This window comes from Puma concolor, chromosome C1 (assembly GCF_028749965.1).
Source record: "Puma concolor isolate L17-30 chromosome C1, mPumCon1.1.hap2, whole genome shotgun sequence".
Taxonomy (NCBI): Eukaryota; Metazoa; Chordata; class Mammalia; order Carnivora; family Felidae; genus Puma; species Puma concolor.
The window spans coordinates 213,979,375-214,001,683 of NC_141674.1; the positions used below are offsets into that span (position 1 = coordinate 213,979,375).

The 22,309-nt window shown below is 44.1% G+C and overlaps 1 protein-coding gene across 2 annotated transcripts in view; it reads left to right on the plus strand.

The window, feature by feature from the left end:
* The window catches only part of FBXO36 (F-box protein 36), an 89,307-nt gene extending 67,138 nt beyond the window's left edge, over positions 1 to 22,169 (plus strand). Inside the window, exons 3-5 of one of the 2 annotated variants that reach the window (XM_086719866.1) lie at positions 7,113 to 7,285; positions 16,376 to 16,502; positions 21,651 to 21,766. In XM_086719866.1, coding sequence (XP_086575992.1) covers positions 7,113 to 7,285; positions 16,376 to 16,502; positions 21,651 to 21,700 — 350 coding nt within the window. In that variant the 3' untranslated portion in view covers positions 21,701 to 21,766. Of the gene's footprint in view, positions 1 to 7,112; positions 7,286 to 16,375; positions 16,503 to 21,650 lie in introns of both variants that reach the window. The other variant, XM_025912344.2, reaches the window with a different exon arrangement.
* Positions 22,170 to 22,309: the final 140 nt, after the last annotated feature.

The following is a 22,309-nucleotide window of genomic DNA, read 5'->3' on the forward strand; positions in this document are numbered from 1 at the left end:
CCTCATATTTTAGTCTTTAACTTATCTCAAGTGTATTTTTGGCTATGATGAGATGAGAAGTTTTACGTTTTTTCTGTATTTATAGGACAGGATCTTTAGTTTGTCTCCCACCAACACTACACTGCTTTAATTACCATCTTTATAGTAAGTTTTCTTACCTGCTAAAATGAAGTCATCTTCCTCCTCCTCCTTTTCTTTACAAAAAAAGAACTGTTTACCTGTTCTTGACTTTTTACTCTGCATATGAGTTTTAAGGCCAGCTGGTAAAGCTATGCAAAGATCCCTGTTGAGATTTTAATTGGAATTGGGTGGAATTTCTAGATTTTTGAGGAGAGAATTGTCATCCTTTGGTCTTCTCAAAATGAGCATGGAATAGGTCTCCATTGATTTAGGTCTTCTTTTACGTAGGGTTTTAACGTTTTCTTCACATCGGTCTTATTTGACCTTTAAACATGTTTTGCTCAAATTCTTCCCGGGTAGTTGGTGATTTTTTTTTTTTTTTTTGTAGCTACGAGTAGGATAATGTAGGGGCACTTGGGTGCCTCAGCCGGTTAAGCTTCTGACTCTTGGTTTTGGCGCAGGTCATGATCTTGTGGTTTTGTGGGTTCGGGCCCCACATCAGGCTCTGAGCTGCTGGCGGTGGCGGGGAACCTGCTTGGGATTCTCTCTCTCTCTCTCTCTCTCTCTCTCTCTCTCTGCCCCTCCCCCACCCATGCTGTCTCTGTCTCTCTCAAAATAAACACACTTTAAAAAAAAAGAATAAAATCAGGTAAAAAATCCACTTTAATTGTTTTAAGTTTTAAAGATTTGAAACGATTAATTTGAAACGATTAATTAAAATTTGAAACGATTAAAATTCTGTTTTAAGATTATGTAAAACTTGGATGTGTTTCCCAAGTCAAAACTGTAAAACAACGTACCTACAGAGGTTTGGTTTCGTCCCTATCTGTTCCGCCTTTTCCTTCCCTTTCCCTAGGCTAACCGCTTGTGTTTGTTATGGACATTTTCAGTGATTCTTTGTGCCGATATAAACAAATTCATATACATATGTGTTTGTATCCCCTTACTTGTTATACAAATGGTAGCGTTCTACCCCTACCGTTTCCGCCAGGATATCCTGGAGATCACTTCATGCCTCTAGAGATCTTCCTCCCACTCCTCTTCCTTCTTCTTTTCTTTCACAGCTGCATAGTATTTCTTTGTGTGAATGCACCAGAATCCTAGTGATGAAATCTTGGGTTCTTTCCAATCTTGTGATAATACGAAGAGTGCCAAAATGCATAACCTTGTGCATGGGTTGTTTCATATTTAGGCAATATGTTTGTGAGATTACTGGGTCAAAAGACAAATGCGTATTAAGTCATCACTTTGAATTAATTGTTGCTGGTATACAGAGAAGCGATGCTGACCATTTTCAGTAGAATTTCTTTTTTTGTTTTACTTTTTTTTAAAATGTTTATTTTTGAGAGCGAGCGAGAGAGAGAGAGAGTGGGGGAGGGGCAGAGAGAGAGGGAGACACAGAATCTGAAGCAGGCTCCAGGCTCTGAGCTTCCAGCACAGAGCCCGACTAGGGGCTCAAACTCACAAACTGCGAGATCATGACCTGAGCTGAAGTCGGACGCTTAACCGACTGAGCCACCCAGGTGCCCCTAGAATTTCTTTTTTTAAAAATGTTTATTTAATTTGAGAGAGAGCGAGAGCAAGAGATGGTAAAGGAGAGGGGCAGAGAGAGAGGGAGAAAGAGAATCCCAAGCAGGCTCCTTGCTGTCAGCACAGAGCCCAACGTGAGGCTTGTTCTCATGAACTGTGGGATCATGACCTGAGCTGAAATCAACAGTTGGATGCTTAACTGACAGAGCCACCCAGGTGCCCCAATTTCCTAAGAGTTTTTATTCATAAATAGGGGTTAGAACTCACGAAATAATTTTTCTGTATTTTTGAGATGATCATTTTTCCTCTTATAAACCTATTTGTTTATATGGTGAATTATATTAAATAGTCTTCCAAAGTTATTGCATCCTTGGATTATCCTGGGATTAACTATCCTGGTCACAATTTATCTATTTATTTTATATATTGATAGATTGAATTTCCTAACATTTTATTTAGAATTTTTGCCGTGTATGCTCCTAAGTGATTTTCCAGATGCAAATTTTCTTCTTGCCTACCATCATTTCTAGTTTAAGCAACCTCATAATGTGAGTTGGGGGTTTCCTTCTACTTCTATTCTTTGGGACAAATTACCTAAGATATGGATTGTCTGTTCTCTGGGAGTTTATTAAAGGCTCACAAGCAGTGTAGATCTGAAGCTTTGCTTGACGGTTTTCCTCTTTAATCCAATCAGTGGTTTCAAAGTTTTTACTGGTTATAGTTTCTCAGGTTTTCTTTTTCTTCTTGAGTCAGAATTGATAAATTATATATTTCTGAGGGGTTGTCCAGTAGGTCTGATTTTATGTTAGTTAGTGTAACAATATTTCTAAGTCCCTGTTGTAGCCAATTCTTCATGAGTCTTGGGCTTCACCTCCTGGGCTCTTGGTTCCATCGTCTGAGCCCTCTTCCTTGTCCACAAAAGATAACCCATCTTTGCAGGTTTTGTTTTCTCAGCCTACTTCCTGCTGGTAGGAATTTGAGAGTCCAAAGTCTTTTTCCTTTTCCACTGCTTCTGACCCTTCCAGTTCAAGCTGGCAGGCGGTGTTTCTACCAGTAGAATTCTCTTAAAATTTCATTTGTTGTCTATTGCTGTTACTGGGGTTCACTCCATTAAACAAAACCACACCTACACATCTTTGTTTTTGTTGTTTTGTTTTGTTTTGTTTGTTTTTGTTTTTATTTATTTATTTATTAAAAAAAATTTTTTTAACGTTTATTTATTTTTGAGACAGAGAGAGACAAAGCATGAACAGGGGAGGGGCAGAGAGAGAGGGAGACACAGAATCTGAAACAGGCTCCAGGCTCTGAGCTGTCAGCACAGAGCCCAACGCAGGGCTCGAACTCACGGACTGTGAGATCATGACCTGAGCAGAAGTCAGACGCTTAACTGACCAAGCCACCCAGGCGCCCTTGTTTTTATTTTTAGATAAGCCCTTCTTTAACTTGGTTTCTGTGCTTGCCTCCTGAGTGGCAATACCCTTCAGCTTTTTGAAAGCTCTAAAATTTGACTGAATGGTTCTTAACAAAGCATTTTCCAGCCACACCCTCAGCTTCATCTTCAGACCATATTTTCCTGAGATTTTTCCAAATTTGACTTTTGCCTGAGAGGCGTTCCTTAATTTTTTTTTTAAATTTTTATTATTTTTGTTTGTTTCTTTTTTTTTAATTTAAATTAAAATTTTTTTTTTTTTTTTTTTAACGTTTTATTTTATTTTTGGGACAGAGAGAGACAGAGCATGAACGGGGGAGGGGCAGAGAGAGAGGGAGACACAGAATCGGAAACAGGCTCCAGGCTCCGAGCCATCAGCCCAGAGCCTGACGCGGGGCTCGAACTCACGGACCGCGAGATCGTGACCTGGCTGAAGTCGGACGCTTAACCGACTGCGCCACCCAGGCGCCCCTAAAAATTTTTTTTTAATTTACATCCAAATTAGTTAGCATATAGTGCAACAATGCTTTCAGGAGTAGATTCCTTAGTGCCCCTCCCCCATTTAGCCCATCTCCCCTCCCACAACCCCTCCAGTAACCCTCAGTTTGTTCTCCATATTTATGAGTCTCTTCTGTTTTGTCCCCCTCCTTGTTTTTATATTATTTTTGCTTCCCTTCCCTTATGTTCATCTGTTTTGTGTCTTAAAGTCCTCATATGAGTGAGTGAAGTCATATGATTTTTGTCTTTCTCTGACTAATTTCACTTAGCATAATACCCTCCAGTTCCATCCACGTAGTTGCAAATGGCAAGATTTCATTCTTTTTGATTGCCGAGTAATACTCCATCATTTATTTATACCACACCTCCTCTATCCATTCATCCATCGATGGACATTTGGGCTCTTTCCATGCTTTGGCTATTGTTGATAGTGCTGCTATAAACATGGGGGTGCATGTGTCCCTTTGAAACAGCACACCTGTATCCCTTGGATAAATGCCTAGTAGTACAATTGCTGGGTCGTAGGGTAGTTCTATTTTTAGTTTTTTGAGGAACCTCGATACTGTTTTCCAGAGTGGCTGCACCAGCTTGCATTCCCAAGGCATTCCTTAATTTTAGCATTGTTTGCCATCTGACAAGGCACAGAATATTCTAGACCAGCAAATCCTGGCAGCTTTGTAAGAAACCTTCTTTAGCTTCTCTCTTTGCTCTCACATTTTACTTTAAGCAGCAAGAAGAAATCAGACAGCATGTTCAACACCTTGCTTGGAAATCTGCATAGCTGAATCACATCTCCTTAAGTCTGTTTCCTGCTTTGCATATCTCAGTAGGCAATAATGTAACTGAACTTTCTGCCACTACATGACAAGGATCTGTCCTCCAGTTTTTAATAATATTTTCTTCATTTTCCTTTAAACTCTTGCCTATAAAGCCTCCTCAGAGTCCATCAAGCATCTACTAACAGCTATTAATTAATTAATTATACTATTTATTGAAAGCTCTTCATCCTTGCACTTAACACCCTCCTCAAACTCATTCAGATTTCCTGTACAATTTCCAATTTCAAAGCAACTCCCACATCTTGGGTTTCCATTATGGCACCGCAACACTTGGAGGCACCCAAATTTTTATTGTCTATTGTTGTGTAACAAATTCCCCTGAAGCTTAATTGGTTAAAACAATAATAAATGTTTATTAACTCAAACGGTTTCTGTGGGTCAGGAATTTGAGAGCAGCTTAGCTCCATCATGCGATTCAGGGTCTTGTATGGTGTCGTGTGGAGCCTCGGTCATCTGAAGGCTCGACTGGGGCTTGAGGCTCGAATCCCTTGAGGACCCCCATAGATGGCTGACAAATAAGTGGTGGTTGTAGCTGGGAAGTTTCAATTTCTTTCCCCGTGGGCCTCTCCAGAACACTGCTGAGCATCGTCAGCATATGGCAGTTGGCTTCTCCCAGTGTGAGTGATCCCAGAGGCAGCAGCAAGACAGAATGCCCTCTGTCTTTTACGACCAAGACTTGGAATGTCATTCATACACTATCCTATTGGTCACATAGGTCACCTCTAATTCAGTGTGGGAGGGAGACACAAAAAATGAGCCCAGGAGAAGAGAATCTGTGACACCCCCTTGGAGGCTGGTCGCCACATAGTCCAACATGAAGACAGTGATTTTGCTTTTCAAAATGGATTTTGTTTTACCTTTTTTTGTTGTTGTTGTTATTTCAAAAGAAATAAATGTTGGTTACATGCAACTGAACACAAATACTTTTGTATACCATTTTGTATATCCTTTTTAATTATATATTTTATAGTATAAATACTTTTATGTATCCTAAAATACTGGTATATATCCTTTTCTAGTCTTTACATTTTGAGGACTTTACTGGTAGGGAATTCCTAAAGTAAATCTGAGTCTTCATTGAACATGTTTTCCTGGCATTGTAAAATGGACAAACATCTCCAGTTATATTAAGGGATGTTTTATTGCACTCAGGGCTTCTCTTCTCCCTCCAATAAGTAAGCACCACTTTTTCTTCTTATTCTGCTGGTGGGCTAGGAGTTGTCCACGATAACTATCCTTTAGAGTTGACGGGGCTGTTTTTCCCTGAGGAAAGCCCTTGGACTTTCGAAGTGCCTTGAATTGGAACCACTTGGGATTCAGAAGCAACTAAAACCCTTAATGCCCTAGAGTGCTTGACTGACCAGTTCAGGAGAGAAATCACATATGCCTGGCTCTTCCAAGTTGCACAGTTAGAGTTTTTGCACAAATATGGTCCACACCTTACATCCATTCTGAAATCGGAGACCCATCAACCAGTTGAATCAGTTCTGCCAACTCCTACAGGGGGCCCAGTGTTCCTGACAGCTCCATCCCGCTTGCTCCAGGAGGAATGTTCCAGGCTGAGGAAGGAAGGTGGTCCCCCAAATCTTGGGTATTTAGTCTCATGTAGAGTAGAGAGTTCTCTGTCTTTGAAGAACAGGTCTCTAGAGAGGCTAGTTATAGTGGTGCTTTCAGAGTCCGAATGGAAAACATGAGCCTCAAGAAACCAAAAACGTCCTGCTTTGGGATCCCTGGAATCCACATGCTTATTCCATCATCACAATGTTTTCCTCTCTTGTATAAGGAGGTAGCGTGCTTTCCTTCCTTCTTCCCTTCCTTCCTACCTAGGTAACCTAGATTTAAAAAAATTACACTGGTAATACAGGTTTATTGTAGAAATATTAGAAAACACAAATAAACAAAAGGAAGCGAAGTGAAAGTCACCATCCAGATTTAACCACGTTAAAATTTGAATATATATCCTTCCAAACATTGAAGGTTTTTCAGGGTTAAAAAAAGAACCAAGCTAGTACTTTCTTGCACTGAACATGCTTAGGTAGGACCATTATATGGGCTGATTATTTGTGAACTTTTCCCTAACTTGGAAATGACTGAAAAAGCATACAAAATATTAGGCAAAAGTTAACACAGTTTTCATGAAATATCCACTTATTTTCCTCTTTCTATTTTTTCCCCCTATTATGTAAAGATGGGGATGAAAGAAGGTAAAGAGGTAAGAAGAAAGTTTGGTGGAGAAACACGTTTAGCAATGAGAGAAGAAAAATCAACTCAAATGAAGAGATATTAACATGTTTCAGGCCAATCAGGGGAGAGGGAGGGTGGCAGAAAACCCACGTGGACCAGCATCTTTGCCCAGTCAGGGATGAGGCTAAGGGAGGCACTGAGACTAGTTAAGTCAGTTGTCTGAAGTTGGTGCTGATGAAATCAAGGGATGCAGTTCATCACTGCGTTCAACAGTGAGTGTCCCTCAAAGGTTCTGATCTCATCGCGGGGACAGCAGTTGGAAACAAATGTCTCACAAAGGCATATCACGAGTCCCAGGGGCAGCTTGGTGACAGTAGGAATGACTTGGTCTAATCCAACATTACCCCCCGGGGGGATGAATGCCCTAAAGCCCGTCTTACTGATACAGGTCGTGGTTTTTACCTGACTGCACATGATAACCTTGTTGGTTTGTTGGTTTCTTTGAATTGCAGTTCAAATTGCCTTAATATTTGGTGCAAGAGTATTAGACTATGTCTTCAGTTTATGTGAAGGTAAATTTGACTTCCTTGAACGGCTCTCCGACAATTTGCTCCTGAGTATCATTTCTTATCTGGATCTTGAAGATATTGCCAGGCTTTCTCAAACATCACGCAGATTTGCAAAGGTAACAGATAATTATTTTGTGTCTATAAAGGTTTTTCCTTGTGCTTCCTCAAAGTTTTAATTTTTTCTTTCTTTTCGCTTTATTCTTCCTTTCCTTTCCTTTCCTTTCCTTTCCTTTCCTTTCCTTTCCTGCCCTGCCCTGCCCTGCCCTGCCCCTCCCCTCCCCTCCCCTCCCTTCCTTTCCTTTCCTCCTTCCTTCTTTCCTTCCTTCCTTCCTTCCTTCCTTCCTTCCTTCCTTCCTTCCTTCCTCTCTTTCTTCTTCTTCTCTTTTTAAACATAGCAGTGGTTTATTGTTTGCATTTATTTTAGCAAGCATTTGTTGAATACTTAATCATGAGCACTGTTTTAAGCACAGAGGCAGCAGAGGTGAAAAAACATTATTTCTGCCCTCCAGAAATTTACAGTCTAATAGGTGAGATCCAAACAAATACAAGTTATTACAATTTAGTGTGAACAGTTCAACAAGGGATGCGTGTATGAGGTACAAAGACAGTGCAAAGTCATTTCCTCTGCCAGGCTTCACAGAAAGGGCTATTTTATCTGGGTTTTCAGGAGGGAAATAAGAGTTCACCAGGTGGTCTGGAAGACTAGGGGCATTTCAGGTCAAGGGGCATTCCAAGTTCAGGCAGAGGCACGGCCACATGAAAGAATAAGGTAAGTAGTGGCTGCCCCTTATCTACCTCCATTTCTTCCACTAACCATCCTTTGCAGAATTATCTATGCACGGTGTGGATGGTTTTAGAGAATTGTTCTTCATGATGTTCTCATGAACAGGTTCTTCAGCCTGTTCTCCATGCCCCAGGCTGACCAAATGGACTCTCTCACTACTCTGAATCCTCAGCAGAATGACACGACATCAGAAGACACGCTTGGTGCAATGTCAGGGCCTTGATGCAACCATTATTGGTTCCTCTCCCTGGATCCTGGAAGGTGCCTTGGTTCCTGCCCCTTTAGCTCTTCTTAGACACACATACTGTCCTTCCATTAAATCCTTTTTTGGCTTAAATTAATCAGAGTTGGAGTTTGTTTGAAATGGAAGAAACCTAGGTTAGTATTTAGTTACAATATACTGGGGCACAATGACCATTTATAAAAGAGCATGCAACGTTTCCCAGATGACTTAAATCATAATCTTTTTTTTTAAGAAGTATTCATCTATTTTTATTTTATTTTATTTTACTTTGTTTCGTTTCGTTTCATTTCTATTTTATTTTATTTTATTTTATTTTATTTTATTTTATTTTATTTTATTTTATTAAGTAGGCTCCACACCCAATGTGGGGCTTGAACTCAGGACCCTGAGATCAAGAGCTGCATGCTCTACTGACTGAGCCAGGCAGGCGCCCCTAAATCATAATAATCTTATTATCTAGAGAGTCAATGCTTTTGTCACAATCATGCCATAATATTTCTTGATTTTCATATATTAATTTAAAATAATATGTTTGATATTATTTGATGTATCCCCTTTGAGAATAAAAGCGTATATTTTTTACTGGGTTTTCCCCCTAAAAATGGAGAGCCAGAAGCAAGTATTAGAGCAGTCACTGTATATTTTTTTGCCATTAAAAAATGTATTAACGTGAAGGTCGGCTGCTGATAAGAAGCTGATTATTCATACTTTCGGTGCAAAAGAATTTAAAATACATAAAATGTACTAGTGGGGATCTATGGAAAGCTTTTGCTAGGGCCTGCGCTTGTTCCTGAAATGAAATGGAAGAACTTGACAGAAAATGGCAGCAACTGCAGTGTCTTCTGGAATTTATTCCTTGTGCTGAGCACCTGTCTTCCTTCTAGGTTTTGCTCACTTCCACTCTCGATTACTCTCCCTCTCAGGGTCCTGCCATTATTTCAGTGCGGTCTTGGAAATACCCTCCGTAATTTACCTGCTGCTCTAAAGTAAGGCTTTTCTAGGTTGCTGATTTCAGCTCTCAGTATCCTTGCAGAGCAGAATTATTAGGAGACGGAGCCTGGTCCAAGGCTGCTGCTGTTTTTCCTTCCAAGCAATATTAACCACGCATTGCTATCTTCGGTCTACATTTTACCTGGACACCATTTACTTACTTTTCACCTGCATTTAGAAACGATTTTTATTTACCTGTTTGTCCTATCATTTATTTACTACATTATCTTATTAGTGAAAAGAAGAAAGCTTCCTTTTCCAATTCCTGCGGACAAATTTATTAGCAAGTTATTTGTGACTGCGTCCAACCCTTTCCTCTGATCTCGGGGAGGGAGGTGTTCCTCTCTTGTGCGAGGCCCGGGCCACCTGCCACCTGGCTCCAAAGTCCAACCTGGGGAACTTCAGTCTGTCGCTCGTCTCCTTTCTCTTCTGTGTTGTTGCTGCTGTTTTTAAAAAGCCTTTTCTGTTTATAAATAATTTTAGATCTGTAAGTGTTGCAAAGGCAATACAGAGGGTTCGCATATGCTAACACCTTACGTAACCGGGACATTTATCAAAACTAAGCAATTAATATTGATATAATACTGTTATGGGATAGCCATAGACTTTATTCGTATTTCATCGTTTTTTCCACTAATGTTCTTTTGCCGTTCCAGGATCCAGTCTGGGATACTATGTTGCATTTAGTTCCTATCTTTAAATCTTTCTTTCAATTGTTTTTTCCTCTGGGTGCATTAATTTTCTCAAATCAGTCTTCATCCTGCAGAAACCAAAAACTCTTGACTCGATTTGTAGCCAATCTCTTTCCTCTTCTCTTTGGGAAAACAAAACAAAACAGTTTACAGAACAATTCACCCTCAGCGAACTAGCGTCATCAATAGAAGTGAGATTGTATAATCCATGATGAAATGAGAACAGTAAGTAAATGCGATATGAAGAGTTGGTTATCAGGCTAAATTTATTCCATTTAAATGATCATCCTTTATTGGAGGTTAGGCCTTCCTATCCTGGGGAGAGTTAAAATGCCCCCCCCCCTTTTTTTGTATTAAATAGTGACCTTAAAACGTGATCATTTTAACAAATTATCCTTATTGGAAAAATAAAAAAATTAGCTACCTTATTTTGGTTCTTAATTTTGTTTCTAGAAATTTCACTGGTCTTCCAGCAGCCTAAGTATTCCAAATGCCACTAGTCCACGGTCACCCTACCTCATCGTCTGTTCCCTCCTCTCTCCGTGCCTCCTAAATATCCCTGGCCTCGTTCACAGTAACCCTCTCCTTGTCACATCTAAAGGACCTGTTTCGGGCCTTCCTCTTCCTGACCCATCTCTGCTTCCAGGATTCTCTGCTGGGTTTTCTTGTGGCCATCCCTTCCCTGGCCTGTCTTCCACGCGTGGCCGTAAAATGCACTCTAGTCATGTCACTATCCTGCTTAGTGACCCTTAGTGACTTCCCGTCATTTCCTGAACGAGGTCCAGACTTTTAGCTGCCACATCAGGCCATGGTGCCCTGGCCTTGCCTCCTGCCTATGGCCCCAACCAGGTAAATTATTTGCAGCTCTCTTGTGTGCTGTTCCCTCTTCCAGGAAAGTCCTCCTTCTGACCCACCACTCTTTAACAGCCGCCATCTGCTCTTGCTCTGATTCCATGTTGACCCAACCACAGGGCTTCCGTGGGTACGCACCTGAAAGTCTGGCCGCCGGATGATTCTATTTCTCAGGGTGAAACAGGAGGCATCCTCTGGGAGCTTGGCTAACACGAGCACACCCCTGAGGGGTAAATCCGAGGCCAGGGGGTATGGGAAGGTCAGCCTGAGGGCCAGCCCTGGGATTGCTAGGAGCTCATTTAAGGTCATGCTGCCACAGGGGACCTGCCTGGGGGCCTGCTGGCTTGCCCCAGGTGGCACCAGACCTTGACGGTATCCTTTCTCTGCAAACTGCAGCAGATTAGACCCAAAGAACGTCCCCCTCAGCTAGATGAGACACTGAAGCCCAGACAGCACAGGGACAATGGTGACCGGTATATTCATCTTGGTTGTGCCTCGGGAACAGTTACAGGCTCCCTACGACCGTGATTCCCAAGTCTGCCAAGTAGGCGAGGTACCTAGGGAGCAGGTGAAAATAGAGGGGCTAGGCCCACACCCTGAGGGGGGTAGGCGGGTCTGAGGTGGACCCAGCATCTGTGCTCTTGATGTGTTTGCTTATATTTACAGCAACCCAATTCTGAGTTCAGTCCAAGAATTTGACCGGTTGATATTAAAATGGTACATATAGGAGCACCTGGGTGGCTCAGTTGAGCCTCCGACTTCAGCTCAGGTCATGATCTCACAGTTCATGAGTTCGAGCCCACATCGCTGCTGTTAGCCCAGAGCCTGCTTCAGATCCTCTGTCCCCTTCTCTCTCTACCCCTCCCCAACTCGAGCTCCCCCCCCACGCCCAAAAGATAAATAAAACATTAAAAAAGCTACAGATAAAAGGTCTCTAAAAGGCTGGAAGTGAGGGTGGGGGAGGGTGGGGGGGTATTTTCCTATCTTTACTGTGTACAGGTATTGTGGGGTGTTTTGCTTCGATTATTATGCAAGAAGAATCTTAAGTGATTATGGCTCATTATACTATTCATTTCTATTTGTAATTCACTCTTTTCCCTTATTGGAGTACTTTTAGAGTAGGATGAGAGTATAGGGAAGTATAAAAGTAAACAGTTCTGGCTGCTTTCTGCTCAAAACCGAGTGTGGTGGTGTCCTGACAGAGAGCTGGGTTCTGTTCTTCCATCAGCCACTTCCCACTATGAGCCTTGGGCAGCGCCCTTATCCTTTCAGAGCCTTAATTTCCCCCTTTGTAAAAGGAGAGGTCTTAACCAGTTAAGCCCTGGGATCCCTTTCAACTTTCAGATAGCATCGTGTGTGTTAAGTTCATGCACCACCGCCAGGGGGAGCTAACTCCACGATTAGCTGTGCCTTGGATCAAAGCCCCTGGAACCATAGTCAAGATGTAGACCTTGTGTTTTTCAGCCTGGCATCTCCCAAGCTAAGAGCCCCAGGGTTTGGAAGGCTTAGATGAGGGTATTTTGCAGACTAATTTGTTGTATAAGACAAATCGTAAATATTTCCAGTATAAAATATGAGTCACGAATGGAGTTACACTGGTGGAGATTTCAGCTCTCTTTTGAGAATTCTTTTCTTTTCCTCCAAACCTCGTAGTTGTCTCCCATAATCTTCATTATAGGAGACACACTCAGATATCCTGGAATGTGTCGTGTTGGTCATGGGGTAGTCATCCTCGTGTGAGAGTTCAAATCTTTTAAAGGAGGATCAGAGGATCCATTTTGTTTTGTTATTATTAAGACATTTCCTGAGAGTTTCCCTTTATCGTTTGTGTTTAGAATATGTTGTGATCTCAGTTGGGAAATCAGACCTTGAGGGACTGTTGAAGATAGGATGACAGATGACGAATATCAAAATGTTTGGGGGGCTGTCACTATCATGTGTGAATGTGTAATCGTTTTTGCTTTGATGTTTATGCAAGAAGAATCTTAAGTGATTATGGCTCATTATACTATTCATTTCTATTTGTAATTCACTCTTTTCCCTTATTGGAGTACTTTTAGAGTAGGATGAGAATATAGGGAAGTATAAAAGTAAACAATCCTCGCTGCTTTTTGCTCATTACCAAGCGTGATGGTGTCCTGACGTAGAGGTAATGCTGACCTGTTTTCCCCTTCCCAGAAGGAAGTTAGGAGGCACGCACGCAAACAGGACAGAGCCAAGGCCAGGCCCGGAGTGGTGCCAGTGGGATGCTTGGCTGCCTGGGGCTGGGGGCAGAGTGGGCAGTACGTGGCTGGGTATGCGCCAGGTGGACTGAAATGGTGGCCGCCAGTAGGCAGACAGAAATCAGGGGCACTCATAGTTTCCCTCTGGGTGGCTGCTGGGGTGGGTCCCAGGGTGCTCAGCGTGGGTTGTAGCTTGTGAGGGGCAGGTATAGATGGTGGTGGCGACAGGCAGAGCAGGAGTGTGTCCAGGGCAGGGGCAGACACAGAACGTACCTTGTGTCTGGGGATGCCTGGCAATCGCTCAGGCCTTCCTCCCAGAGACAAGGGAGGCAGCTGGGCTTCCCCACCCACCATGCTCTCCACAAGGTTTGGGGCTTCAGCCCTTCGATGTCGTGCTACTCACACCATGTCTAAGCCCACGGGTTAGGGGGTGAAGGCTATTGCTCTCCTGACCTCCTGCTAGCCAGAGCTGGCTGCTCACGGGACCATCTGGGATGACAGCACTGTGCCCAGTGAAAGAATGGGTGGGTCCAGTTCTCTTCAGTTTGGTTTCAATGATCTGGAGGGAGAGAGCATTCTAGAACTTGTTCCAAAAGGATGGTCAGTTTGGCCTTGTTAGTTTCATTCCAGCATTAGCGCGGAGCATATTGTAAGGACTTAATTGTGAATCTGTCTTCTGTAGTATTCTCTTAGTATTCCTCATGCCTGGGAAATAGAGGTTCTGAAGAAACGTCTGCATAGACGGAGAGAGGATAGATAGATGCTTTGGTTCTTCAGATCCTTAAGTTTATCTAAGTGACTAATTGGAAGAAAAAGAACATTTTTCTCTGGTCTTAATTTCTGTGAACAGGAATTAATTAATCACATTATTCATTGTCCATAAATAGGTGGTTCCTTGATGTCTCTGGATTCGTATTTGACTTCTCATTCTTCCATTCTGTGAACTGATGGTCTTTCTTGGTTTTCCCCAGACTCCCAACCATGGCAGCTGAACTGTCTACCCAGTGGTAGCTAAATGCTTATGGGGCCTCTTTCTAGTGTCTTTTTTTTTTTATTTTAATTTTTAATGTTTATTTATTTTTTGAGAGGGAGAGAGTAAGCTCCAGTGGGGGAGGGGGAGAGAGAGAGAGAGGGAGAGAATCCCAAGCAGTCTCTGCAACGTGAGTGCAGAGCCCAATGCAGGGCTCTAACTCATGAACTGTGAGATCATGGCCTGAGCCAAAACCAAGAGTCAGATGCTTAACCAACCAAGCCACCCAGACATCCTTCTTAGTGTCTTCTGAGAAATGGGTGAGGTAGCAGGCCGTTCTGTCTCCCTTTCCTGCTCGTTAATTATATATATCTCATGTGCTTTACATATGTTATTCCTTTTTAAAAAAAAACATTTTTTTAATGTTTATTTATTTTTGAGAGAGAGAGAGAGAGACAGAATGAGAGTAGGGGACGGACAAAGAGAGAGGGAGACACAGAATCTGAAGCAGGTTCCAGGCTCTGAGCTTTCAGCACAGAGACCGATGAGAGGCTCGAACTCATGAGCTATGAGATCATGACCTGAGCCGAAGTCAGACGCTTAACTGACTGAGCCACCCAGGCGCCCCACAAATGTTAGTCCTAATCTGCACTAAAAGTTTAGTATCATTTCCATAGAATCATAACTGTCATTTACTGAGTGCCTGCTATGTGCTAAGCACTGAATACGTAATTCGATGTAATCCTTAAGCAGCCCTGTGAGGTGGATGACAGAGAATATCTTGTCCTGACTTTATACAGAAGGAAACAGAGGTTCAGATAAAGGCCACAGCTGGGGAGCAGGGGAGCCAGGTACTGTACCTGGGAAATCTTACCCCAAAGCTGTTGTGCTAAAATCACTTCATTCTGCTTCTTAGATGACCAAGCACAAGGCTGGATGTGGAGACAGGCTCAGAACAATTAAGTATTACGTCCAGGTTTAGTTAATTATTAAGTGGCAGGGCCAGAATTCAAATCAACTACGTTCACTCGTCGTCCGCTTCAGTACCTGAAAAACATAAAGAAAAAGAGTCTGCCTTTTATAAAATTGGAGATAAGTATGGGAATGTGTTTCTTCCCTCCGTAGATAGGAACTACAGCGGGTAGGTACCACAATGACAGACCATCGTTTTGAAAGGGTTTTCTTCCTCTGGCCACATGGAAGCATCCATTGGCAGCAATGTGTAAATGGGGTTCCTCTCCATCTTAAGATACATGTCCGAGTTTTTGGTCCAGTCTATTTCAAAGTCTTCGTTATCCTTTATGCTGTGTTACCTATACGACTGTGAACACTTGGCTTTCTTTTCCATGTAGCTTTATATATTTGTCTACGAGTCATTCCCAATGACCACGTTCGCCGTCATGGAATTTAAACTAATGGAAGGGAAGATGTCAGAAGGTAGCTTGAGCCCCGTACCAGTTTATCATTTAACTGACGGGATTACGTGAAGTGATTCTGTTTTGGGTGAGTTTCTCTGTAAGAAGGGACCCATCATTATCTTGTGAAGGACTCAAAGCTCATAGCCATCCTTAAACTGCAATTAGATAGCATAGGCCAAATATACTAAAAATCTCAAAAGAGCTTTGTGCAATAGCGATGTTAGCATAAGACTAAGTTCTAGATTGTGACTTGGGATAACACACAACCCCCAAACCCCAGTGGCTTAACACAATAATAGCTGTTTTTTTTTTTTTTTTTCATCCACAATTCTTACCCACTGTGGGTCTATGGTCTTTATGCTCTGCACAAAGTCCCTCAGGCACTCAGGCTTAGAGAGAACCCCACCGTCTCCTACTGCACCATCTGAAATGCGAGGTCTCCTCAGACAATATGGAAGAGAAGAGGTTGGTGCACTATGTTGTTAATGCTTTTTGAAAAGATTTTATTTCTAAGTAATCTCTACACCCCACCTGGGGCTCAAACTCACAATCCTGAGATCAAGAGTTGCACGCTCCACCGACTGAGCCAGGCAGGCGCCCCTCACATGCGATGTTCTGAAATTTTGCAGCCCCCTGACTGCCAGGAACAAGGAAATGTGGGAGAACAGGTGCAATACTCGCAGAGCCCCCCTAGCTGTGCGGCGAACCAGCTATCCAGGGTAGACGAGGGTGCACCTCCAGATTCGTCTATCCCAAGGCAGGATCGTGAGAGTGTGGTGTCTTGAACACAGTTCCCTGCTTTAACGTCGTCAATACGAGACACAAGAGGCCTTCGTACTTTCGCTTATTATCTTTTCTGTGTTTCTCGGGACCCTATTCCGTGAGCATGGGTCTGGCATCAAGAACCGACTCAGAACCAAAGACTACATCCTGCTTATAAGATATATAAAATACCCTTTGTCTAAGAAACTGAGTGTCTTAGTCTCTTTTACCCTCCAAGATGTCTATTTTACAGCCTCTTCTCTCTCCCCAAGTCTCCTTCATCCTCGCTCTTGGCTGATTTTGTGGTTTCTTATTTCACGGAGGAGTTAGAAGCCGTCACCAGGGATCCGTTGTTCCCTCCCCAGCTCTACCCTCTGCTCCGTGAGCTTCCTGTTACAGGTGAGAAGTTCTCCCTCTTATTACCTACACTCACACTTCCACTTGTGCATCTCAACTCCTCTGTTCAACTACTTTGCTCACGCGGCTGTCCTTTTTTATCCTCTGTCACTGGTCTTATCCTCTCTACTGGATCATTCCCATCAGCACAGAAATTAGAAAGAGAAAATGCCTTGACCTGATTCCCTGTTCTGCCCTCCAAGCAAAATTCCCTCAAAAGAGTGTCTGTACTTGCCATAGCCGCTTCCTCTCCTCTCCTTTCTTGAACTCGCTAGCCAGGCGTTCATCCCCACTGTGCCATTGAAACGGCTCATGTCGAGGTTGCTGTTGTCCCTGATCTTGCAAAAACACCAGCCAGTCTCAAGTTCCGACCTTTTCAACAGCATCTGACCCCCTGGATTGCTATCTGGGTTTTCTTCCTTATTCTCAGTCTCCCTTGCTGAAAAATTTTCTATTTTTTGACTGCTTAATGTTGGAATGTCCTAGACATTGGGCATTTTCTCTATCTATGGTCACACCTACATGATAGCATCTGATCCCAGGGCTTTAAATAGTATTTACCTATTGATAATTTTCTTTATTTTTGAATGTTTTTATTTATTCTGAGGGAGACAGAGAGAGAGAGAGAGAGAGAGAGAGAGAACATGCACACAAGCATGGGCAGGAGAGGGGCAGAGAGAGAGGGAGAGAGAGAATCCCAAGCAGGCTCCATGCTCTGAGTGCAGAGCCCATCACAGGGCTTGAACCCACAAACCGTGAGATCATGACCTGAGCTGAAATAAGAGTGAGATGCTTAACCAACGGAGCCACCCAGGCGCCCCTACATATTGATAATTTTCAAATATATGTTTCCAGTCCAGGTTGCCCCCTTGAACTCCTTACTTTTATGTCTAATTGCATGCTCCACACTTACACCTAGATGTAGTATAGACATCTCAGATCTGACACGTCAAAACCAGACTTAACTGATGTCCCTCCACACACACCTGTTTACCTCTCCCACAGTGTTATTTTCTCGGTCATTGGCAACACCACTCACCCAGCTGCTTAAGCCAAAGAGCTCATCATTAGTTCTTCTCTTTCCTCTACTCATTGAATTCGTTCGCAAGTCTCATGAGCTCTACCTTCAAAATATACCTACAATCCGGCCATTTCTCACCTCCTCCTTTGTCATCACCCCATTACATGCCATTCTCATGTCTTCCTAGATTTTCCAATAAGAACACAATAGATTTATTTGCTTTCCCCTGGTGGGGAGGACAGGATACCTTCTTCATTTTGTATCAGGATTATGTTAGTTCTCTAGCTGTGGAATTTACTTATATCACAGAGCTATTTTTTAAAAATATTTAATAGTATTTATGTATTTACTTATTTAATTTTTGAGAGAACGAGAGACAGAGTATTAGCGGGAGAGGGGCAGAGAGAGAGAGAGAGAGAGAGAGAGAGAGGGAGACACAGGATCCGAAGCAGGCTCCAGGCTCTGGGCTGTCCACACAGAGCCCGATGCGGGACCTGAACCCACGAACTGTGAGATCATGACCTGAGCCGAAGTTGGACGCTCAACTGGCTGAGCCACCCGGGTGCCCCCATCACAGAGCTGTTGATCGTATCACTTCCTATGTGCTGGTCAACATTGTAGACAATGTGCTGATGAGCAGGAAGCAGCAGATACCTCAGGTGCCTTTGTAAGGTGCGTGTACGTCAAGGACTTGGAGATGAACTGTGCAAAAACTGAGGGGCCTGCCATCTCTAGACATGACCTGAGATCCCGTGCCTTGGATCCACTTCCTGCTGTAAGCTCTTTGTGGACCATAAGCTCTACCACAGCTCTTTGTGGATCGTTTTTCGGTTTCAAGGTACATGCACAGTTTGAGTTTGCTTCTCCGTGAAGACCTAAAGCTGCCAGTGGTGAGGGGAGCCCAGCTCCTGGTCCTGACTGTGGTGTAAGCAGCAGTGCTTCTGGCTTCTCATGGTCCATAAGATTCAGTGATGCTCAGAGGGTCTTCAGCCTACATGGCGGTGGCCTGTCCAGATCCTTGCTGAGACCTATGTTGTGCCTCCATAGGAAAATTATAGCTTGTATCCCAGGGTTTTGGAGTACAGACAAGCATTCGTTTGGAGAAAACTGTTCTGCTTTCGAAAAACAGCTCTTGGGTTCCTATGGGATTGAGGCTACTGTTTTGGCCAGATGGTCAAAGTCTTGAAAAGAACAAGATCTGGAGATTTGTGATGATTCCTAGGGAAGAGGTATTTGGACGGATTTCTCAGAATCAGCCCAAAGATACAGATATCTGTGTCCCATGTGACTTCTCATCAAAAGGCACTTGATGCAGAGGAAGTTTTCAGTTATTAGATGGGGAAGATGCTCTGCCCTGTGGCTGTCTGTCAGCTTGTTTCCCTGGCCACCCTAATGTTTGCTGGGTTCATAACCAAAATGCCCAGTGGCAAGGATGGGGCCTGTGTGTGGACTCAGAAGGAGCCTTCTCTTATCAAGAGGAATCTGGCTACTGTCACAGGAGAGACGAACACTGAGCCCTCAACAGGGCTGCACTCTAGGGCATCCAGCCGGGAACTCAGTGGTGGGTGAGTAACACCGGATTCTTCATCATGGAGGAGGCAGCCATTTATCCTCCCTGGATCCTGGTTCTATTCTAGATAGGGATCTGCTTTCCTTGCGTGCTGTGGTTCTTTAGCAACATCGTGCGTAAACTGACTGAATGCCTTGCTTTCCATCGTCGTATCCCTCATGAGATTGCTTCAGACTATTTTGCTGTAATAAATAACTTATTAAAGAAATCGACATAAATACATATATAAGTAAGGCAATGATGGGGCGCCTGGGTGGCGCAGTCGGTTGAGCGTCCGACTTCAGCCAGGTCATGATCTCGCGGTCCGTGAGTTCGAGCCCCGCGTCAGGCTCTGGGCTGATGGCTCAGAGCCTGGAGCCTGTTTCCGATTCTGTGTCTCCCTCTCTCTCTGCCCCTCCCCCGTTCATGCTCTGTCTCTCTCTGTCCCAAAAATAAATAAATGTTGAAAAAAAAAAATTTAAGTAAGGCAATGAACACAAAGTTCCTTGCTCTGGGCATATGCTCCGTCAACGACAGATCCTTCAGGGGTCCACAGGCTTCTCGCCTTTCTGTCTCCTTCGGAGAGGAGTCTTTGTGGGTGTGCCTACAGATGGGGTACATCTGAGAGGGTCTTGAGCGGGACACAGGAGCCCAGGCCAGCGTGCCCTGGCACCACTGGCTTAAAGGAACTCCAGGCACCTTACTGACTGTCCACCACGCCTAGCCCTTTCCACTTCCGGATTTTCACAGATGACGACCACTGAATGGAACTGATGAAAAGGGAAATCGGGTTGCTGATTAGCTTCCCGGAGCACAGAACCGGCACAGGAAAGATGGAGTCAGGGAGTGTCTGTCACCGAGGCCCACGTAGAACCCCTCTTAGGGCACGATTTGTACAGCCAGAGTGCCTGCTGTGTGTAACACCAGATATCCAAGCACCTTTAAATGTTCCTATTGCGTAGACCAAAAAGCCATGGCGAATGCCAAGGTGGGTGATACTAAATAAATATAACAGAAGCTTTACCTTCGGGAAGGATTTGGGGCATGTTATGGAAGGGGTCAGGATATCTGCACGTTAACAGTGTTTAGTAGGAGGACACTGTTGAGGGCAAAAGTGCCATAAAAAATGGTGCCAACCGAAAATGTCACACTAGGTAAATGTCATCGTTTACCTTTGTCACAGTAAAAGCAAAATGCTGATATTTTCTGGATGATTTATATGTTTCATGTTATAAGAACGATTACTCGGGGCGCCCGGGTGGCTCAGTCGGTTGAGCGTCAGACTTCGGCTCAGGTTTGTGGGTTCGAGCCCCTTGTAGGGCTCTGTGCTCACAGCGCAGAGCCTGGAGCCTGTTTGTAATTCTGTCTGTCTGTCTCTCTCTCTCTTTCTCTCTGCCCCTCCCCCATTTTCCCTCTGTCTCTCTCTGTCTCTCAAAAATAAATAAATGTTAAGAAAAAAAAAAAAATGTCATACTAGAAAGTCCTGGCTAAATGGAAGCTGAATTGTGGCCGCACTGAACTTGGAGGGAGGACAAAATGGCCTCATGCAGATCTTGGGCCAGAGGGGTCTTATCTGTCCTTTAGCCTCATGGCTTCCAGTTAAAGCCCCAGGCTGCAGAGGAACATCTCAGAGAAGTTTCTTCCCAGAGAACGGCTCACTTTGCCATGTGCTGGATGGGCCCAGTGAGTACACAGAATTGTGTGATTCTGGTACACGGTGTGATGTCACAGTGTGCAAAGGACTCAGAGCAAAACTTGTGGATGGGACCCTGGCACCAGGAATGGGGGCAGGTTGGCTGTCTGAGGGCTGCTTGTTCATTATGAGGCCATCTGCTACCAAGCAGCCTGCAGTAAACTAAGCCGTCAGCTGTATGAGCCCAGTGAAGAGATGGCTTAAGTGAGGGTTTAAGATGGAGGCAAGTTGGGGCGCCTGGGTGGCTCAGTCAGGTAAGCGTCCGACTTCAGCTCAGGTCACCATCTCACGGCTCCTGAGTTTCAGCCCCGCATTCTGTGCTGACAGCCCAGAGCCTGGAGTCTGCTTCTGATTCTGTGTCTCCCTCTCTCTCTGCCTCTCCCCTGCTCATGCTCTCTCTCTCTCTCAGAAAAATAAACACTAAAAAACATTTTTTAAATGGAGGCAAGCTTAGCAGGAGTTAGCAACGCTCCCACTCTCAAAGCTGCTGTAGCGCTTGGTGGAAGGTTGGTGGGCCATACCATTATCAGCCTGTGTTGCATGGTTAATTGGAAACTGACGCTATAACATGGTGTTTATAAATTAACTATATAACGTGGTGTATGTACTATTTCCCGCTGTCGTGTATTTTTCATCTTAAATGAGAGCAGGGCTTGGTTTGCTCCCCGAATCAAACGCCACCTTGTCCTTTTAAGCATTTGGGTACTTGCCTTTCCTCCAAGAGGAAAGAAAGGAAGCAAGAACTGTGTCTTGTACGTCTTCATGCTCAGGTAATGTTTCCTGCAGTGTCTTCACCGGCCGTGAGAATCGGGTAGTGATTTTGTGAGGGAATGACTTTTCCCTACCCGGGGACCGACGTAACCCACCTCTGCCTTTTTCCACCCACAGCTGTGCATGTCGGACGAGCTGTGGGAGAAGATAGTTCACTCTTGCTGTGACACCATCACACCTGACATGAGGGCCCTGGCCAAGGATATGGGCTGGAGGCAGATGTTCTTCACCAACAAGCTGCAGCTCCAGCGGCAGATCCGCAAGAGGAAACAGAAACAAGGGAGCCATAGAACAAGTCACCTTTAGGGACACATCTTCCCACCTGCAGGAGGGCCGAGAGACGGCTGTCTTTTTCTTCTGCGTCCCAATCTCTTCTGTTTCCTTCGACTGAGCACTAAGATTTCCTTCGATTTGAACTGGCTGGTTCAAGGACCCACCCGAGAAGCATACCCAGCTGGTGTTGGCGCACAGGTGCACCAAAACCCGACTCGGCAGTGCCTTACCTAAACCGCAGTCTCCTGCAGTGAGGGTCAAGTCCGTGGCCCCTGCAAAGGGCTGCATGACAGGAAGCCCTTGATACCCATAAGAAAAGAGGCTTCTGCTGTACAGGAAACAAACAATAAATGATTATTAGCAGGTTTTTTTTTTTACTACATATCCATAGGTTTTTTTCTGGCATTTGAAAGGCATCCTGAGCTTTTGAATCTTTCCCCAATGGAGGTGGCTTTGTGTCCTCCCCCCCTGCCCCCCCCCCCCCCCCAGGGAACGGGGAGGGG